The 6,000-nt window shown below is 52.4% G+C and overlaps 1 protein-coding gene across 2 annotated transcripts in view; it reads left to right on the top strand.

The window, feature by feature from the left end:
* Positions 1-842: 842 nt before the first annotated feature.
* The window catches only part of COLQ (collagen like tail subunit of asymmetric acetylcholinesterase), a 53,877-nt gene continuing 48,719 nt past the window's right edge, over positions 843-6,000 (top strand). For both annotated transcript variants that reach the window (XM_072944826.1, XM_072944950.1), the window contains exon 1: positions 843-1,008. In XM_072944826.1, coding sequence (XP_072800927.1) covers positions 903-1,008 — 106 coding nt within the window. In that variant the 5' untranslated portion in view covers positions 843-902. The remainder of the gene's footprint in view (positions 1,009-6,000) is intronic.

The following is a 6,000-nucleotide window of genomic DNA, read 5'->3' as shown; positions in this document are numbered from 1 at the left end:
TTAAAAGAGGTAGTCATTCATTTAAGAATATCTTTTTTTTTTAAGTTTTGTTTTCCTTGTCTTTGTTTGTTTCTTTAAATGGAGATGCTGGGGATTGAACCCAGGACCTCGTGCATGCTAAACACGTGCTCTACCACTGAGCTACACCCTCCCAAAGAATATCTTTTTGTTTGAAGAATTTCGTCTAGCCAAAGGTCAAGTTAGTGATGTTATTTCCCAGATGTAGTTTGATCAATAATCACTTTCCAATCCATTAAATCTTTCCATTTATTTTGCTTTGCATGTGGGATAAAAGGTTACGGCTTCTGGAGAGAGAATAACCACTTTTTTTCGGAGAAAGATGTTTTGAAAAATAGAAACTCTTCTCCACCCTCATCCTTGCTTTTTACTGGATGATTAAAGGAAAAAAAAATCCGGGGGCAACTTTACATTTGTCACCTGGTGGGTAAAAGTGTCACAGACTGACAGCAGAAGGATTTGTCTCCACGGAAATGCACTTTGAATCCAGGGAATTTGAACACCTCGGTTGGAAGTGGGTAGGCACGGGTGGAGAACCCACTAGGACTGCTTCTGGTGGACATTTGAGATTTGGCTGCCTTTTTTTTTATCACCTCTTCAATGGCCACTTCAGTCTCAAAAAAAATTGGACATCTTAATTTTAATGTGGGCATTTGGTCCAGTGCTTAAGATAAATATAACCCTGTGTAGTACGGGGCAGGTTTAGTGGGAAATGGTTGGCATTCTTTCTTGGTAAAGGCATGGGGGAGGGAGGCGGGGAGGGAGGGAGGGAAGAGGGGGGAGAGAGGGAGGCACACAGCTTGAGGAAGACGGGGCAGAGATAAGGGAGGCTCCTCTCAGCCCTGCCGGGAGAACTTGACACTTTGCAGCCCGCAGCAGCCAGCATGGTTGTCCTGAGCCCGGTGGCTCGGGGGATTTATCTTCAGCTTTTCTTCCGCCTCATCGTGTCTCAGCCCACCTTCATCAACAGCGTGCTCCCCATTCCAGCAGGTAAAGGACGACCACGACCCCCCCTGTTCCGCCGGTCTGGGTGGGCGGGGAGGAGAGCGGACTGTTCCCAGCACATCCTTATGTTTTTCCCTTCCCAGTCTTGCTGGAGGGAGGCCGGGGGGAGCCGGCCACCGGGCAGCCTCCTGCTCATCAAAGCCAGAGACCCTTTACCGACTTGTGTCTTCTCCCCACTTGCTGCCTGGTTGCATTTTGGTTGGGAACTGGGGGCAGTGGAGACAGAGGGGAATGCATGTCAGAGGGCAGTGAGTCCAGACGTTTCTGTAAATACAGCCCTGACCCCTTGGGGGCTCGGCTCACAGGGATGCTCTGCAGCGAGCAGTCCCCTACGTTCTCCTGGGGCATGGCACCAACCGCCCCCACCCCCCGCTGCAGCCTCAGGACCAGGTCCCCTCTGCTCCCTGCTGTGCTTTCTCCCTGGGGTGGGCTTCGCTTCAGCCTCAGATGGGAAGGGAGAAGGGGGCTTGCTGGGGAGAGGGGAGGGGGCTGCTGAGCAGAGTCAGTCCTGGAGCTGGGGGCAGCGCAGGGGGCTCTTTCCGCCCCGCCTGGCAGTCTCTTCCAGGGCAACTGCCCTTGTCCCGTCCCACCCCGGGCAGGGGAAGTATTGGGTTACTAGCCTGGCCTGTCTAAACCTTTCTGAGGAGACTCAGATGCTTCCTGAGGGCTTGAGGGAGGCAGGCAGACCCCAGGCTTTGCCTCTTGTCTCCTCACCGCCCTCCTCAATTTGCCTCAGTCACCCCTGGCTCTCCCCAGAAAAACGAATCTCAGAAATACTGTAAATGAGGCAGAATTTCACTCTTGCCACCTTTTCTAAAAGCTCAGGCTGTCCGGGAGGGAGGGCACAGCCGTGAACCCAGGCCCCAACCCTCTCCATTCATAGAACAGCCCCCTGACACGTTGCCCTGCCCGCACTTGTGGCCTGAGGGAGAAGGGCAGGGAAAGGGGGAGCTGGAAGAGGGGAGGGAATTTGTGGGGAACAGGGGGCGGGGAAGGTAGGGGCTGGTGCCACCCAAATCCAGTTGAGAGCTTCAGGCTTCTTCTGGGAGTGAGTGGGTCATGATTCCTCTATTTGACGGGGAAGCCGGATAGTTAATTTGGTCTAACTTGGTGGCTCTTAACTTTGGGTCATGGATTCCTTTGAGAATCTGCTGAAGGCTCAGGATGGAGAGAAACAGGGTCTGGGTCTAGCCCTGCCCCGGGGGGCAGCCTGACTTCGCAGAGGTACTCGGCGTTAGACTGTAAGCACCCTGTGGGCAGGGACTGCGTCTGTCTTGGACATTATCACTGCTTTCCCAGGGAAAGAACGGTGCCTGGCACAAGGTCGGTGCCCCCCAAATGTTCGGTGAATGGATGAGTGAATGCAGGGTTGAAAACTTCTCTGTAGATTGGAGTTTCCCATCATTTTGTATCACTTAATTAATTAATTTATTTTTATTGCAGTGCAGTTGATTTACAATCTGGGGTACAGCATAGTGATTAGGTTATTCATACATACATATATATTCTTTTTTCCATCATAGGTTATTAAAAGCTGTTGAATATAGTTCCCTGTATCACTTAATTTCGATACAGCCAACATGGCTAATGGGTTCTGAAAGCTAGAGAGAGAAGGACCTCTGATTTTCTTTGAACTCCTTGCCCTTGAGAGCGCCCTGGCATAGCTTAGACCTCTCTTGGGTGAGACTTGGTGCAGACTGTAGCAATCAGTGTAACAGCAGGAAAAAGAAGCAACTCAGATGGTTCAAAAAAAGACTTGAATGAAGGCATCATTTCTGAGGTGCGGGTGGGGTTAAGGGAAACAAGGAGAGAGGTTGAGAAATTAGCCACCTCGGACCCATTACCACCCCTATGCTTGAGGAGACAAGAGGGAAAAGTGGGGAAGTGGATCCCGGGAGATTTGGGACCTTGGAGGAGGGGCCGCTGAGCAGGTGCTCTGATCTCGGAGGGACCCAAAGCAAAGAGTGTGCAGAAGAAATAACCCAACCGCTCTCTCCTCCAGCCCAACCACCATGGGCAGTGCTTCCCATGGGCCAAACCCAGCCCGAAGCCGGGAGTCATGGGGGTCGGCCTGGGCGGGGTGGGGGCAGAGTGAAGGGGGAAGGAGCGGGAACTTAGAAGAGCCAGTCCACCCATCCACAGGCACTTCCTCTGGAATTGCTAAACCCAGATCTGGTTGGGCGTGTGGTCTTTAGACATTTGCTAAAACAGTGGTGTAGATCTGGTGGGAGTCACCAAGGTGTCAGCTCAACAGAGCATGGACCATCTGCTTTGTCGTGTGGAGTCCCTCTGCCCTGTCCCCTTCCTCTAGTCGCCAGGCTCCCTGATAGCACAGCTCAGAAATAAACACACGCCCTGGAGCCGGAACTGTCCCTTAACACAGGAGAACTGTATCCTTTGAAAATATTTTCCAACAATTTGATGTGAAGTCATCTGTGTCCAGAAGCTTGTAGGTTCTTACTCTTTTGAAGAAGACAAGGCTGTGCGCACAGCAGAAGCGCCGCCAGGAAATCTTTTCGTTCCTCCCACGTGCCCCTGGTAAGTGCCCGCTGCGCGCTGTCCAAACACAGACTGCCCCCGAGGCTGCCCTGACGGAGGAAGAGCTCTCCGGGCCCACAGGCTGGTCCCTTCCTTCACTCTCTTCAGGAAAGACTGGATCCCAGCAAGGCTGGACACAGCGCGGTGACCCGGAGCAGATGGTCGTTACCTGGCAGCCCCCACTGCCGGGCCCCTGAGAGGACGCGGAGGGAGCAGAAAGCATGAAAGGGCCCAGCACTAAAGCACCTGCATCCGACACACAGAAACCAGCGCAGGCTGCTCCTCCAAGCCTGTGAACTGGCGCTTGGGACATGGTCCTGACGGGCTGAGAAAGCGGGGTTCTAGGGGTGGTGACTGAGCTGGAACACATCGGACTGCGGACGGGGCCGCTGGCTAAGAGAAGACAGCTGGTCAAACAGATTACCAGGAAAATGGTACAGAACCAGGGCTAGTTCTGCGATCTAAGAGGGTAGTGGATCGGAATTCTTTCCAGAGCCTCCGTTCTGTACGTCCCCCCAAGGGCATCTCCGACTTACGTACAGCACATTGACTGGTTTGCACTACAGCGAGCACGAAGGACCGAGTCAGACTGAATTATGTTCACTTTATTTCACCTAAGAAGGCAGACAGGTGTCAGATTTATTCATTTCTGTTGAATGTGGCCCTAAATTTTTTAATGTCAGGAGCCGTAACTGTGGTGTATGGTTCTAACCATTGCCAGGTGATAAACCACCCTAATACTCAGTGGCTTAATGACAGTTACTTGTTACTGAACTCCGTGTGTTTGTGGGTCACTCAGGGTCCGCTGTTCTGGTCGGGGTTTGGCGGGCCCTGGCTGGGCTCACTGCGCTCCGCGGGTTGACTCAGCTCCACATCCATCCACAGACATGGCTCTGGAGCTACACAATGTCTGGAATGCGGTGGCCCAGACCCAAGGATAGTAATTCATATGGAAGGACAGTCCTTCCACATGCTCCAGTCTGTGTAATTCTCACAGCACCCCGGTGTGGGTGTAGCCTCACTCCTACTTTTCAGATGAAGAAATGAAGGCTCAGAGAGGTTAAGTGGCTAACCCAACATTACACAGCTGATATGTGGGAGAGCTGGAGACTGGAATCCTGTCCTCTAAGTCCACGGCTTTTACCAATGTAGACCAAATCAGTTTATGGCCATGGATGAAGAGTGATCTTAGCTTTTAAAGTCCCACACCCTGGCCTCCGAATACCCATTGCAGGCTCTTTCTTCCCCATTCTCTCCTGTCTTCTCCTCAGGATATCAGTGCTCGAAGCTCTTAGCAAATGACTAAGATTACTTTATACTAAAGTGTGCATGACTTGCCAGGGGTACTCGCTTATCTTTCTTTGGAGATATTTGTGTCGTACCAGGAGTCAAAGATCTAAGTTACAGGATGCTCTAGTAGGTGAGCTTCAACCAGGGCATTTTGGGGTATGAGGCTTCCTGGAGTCAGAGGAACACTGTTTCACAGACATTCTCTTTAGGGATGTGAGCCAGGCGACTCTATACCCACAGACATATGTGGCTTCCCTTTTCCAGCACAGGATTTCTCAAGCAGGCAGGGACTCTCCAGAGGATGTGTGGGGCCAGGGCTCAGGACCAGGTGGAAAGAAGACCCACATCCCGTCCTGGAGAGTGAGATCGTGTGGGAGCTTGTGAGTTTGTCTGGATGCCAGAGTCTTCTCCATGGGTGCTGGGATGCGGCCTGCAGGACCTGATGTCCAGCCCTGCAACCCCCGGTGGGAAGCCAGCCAGGCCACCACTTGGGAACCAATCCTGTTCTCAGCAGTAGATGATGAGCTATTTATTTGCATCTGATGCTGGTCAGCTCTTGTTTAATGTTCCGTAATGCACTTCCCGGCCGTCTCCTCCGATTTAGCTCCAGATATGTCCTCTGGATAATAGAATCAGAGAAGGTTCTTAAATTAGAGGGCCCTCCAGGGGTCCTGGCTGGCTGATTTCACCCCTCCCAAGCCTCTGGATGAAACAGTAGACTCCTCTCCAGCTCAGAGAGGGGTGGGTTTGAGCCGGGGGCGCTCTCTCTTCAGAGACCCAGGCCGGGCCCCGACACAGTCATTCGCCACACCCCAGCCTGCTTTCCTCAGATCCACAACCACCATTGCCAGAGCCAAGCAAAAAACCACACAGCTCCAGAGGGTCCAGAAGCCCCTCTGACTCCCAGGAGTCCCAGGCAGGTCAGCGTCCCATCTTCTTGAAATGCAGTTCACGCCTTAACTGCTACTTGTATCACTGGTACCAAGTGTCCCCAAACCTCTCATTTTGTTTGCCGAGCTTTCTCACAGCTTCCTCTTCACCGTTGTCCCTACTGTGAGGGGTCTTGGGTTAGAATCCTGACTGTGTGATTGTGGGAAGCTCGCACCATAATTGCGGTGAGTCCCAATTCCCTCATCTGTAAAATGGGTA

This window comes from Vicugna pacos, chromosome 1 (genome assembly GCF_048564905.1).
Source record: "Vicugna pacos chromosome 1, VicPac4, whole genome shotgun sequence".
NCBI classification, from domain to species: Eukaryota; Metazoa; Chordata; class Mammalia; order Artiodactyla; family Camelidae; genus Vicugna; species Vicugna pacos.
This window is presented reverse-complemented; position numbering and strand designations above follow the sequence as displayed.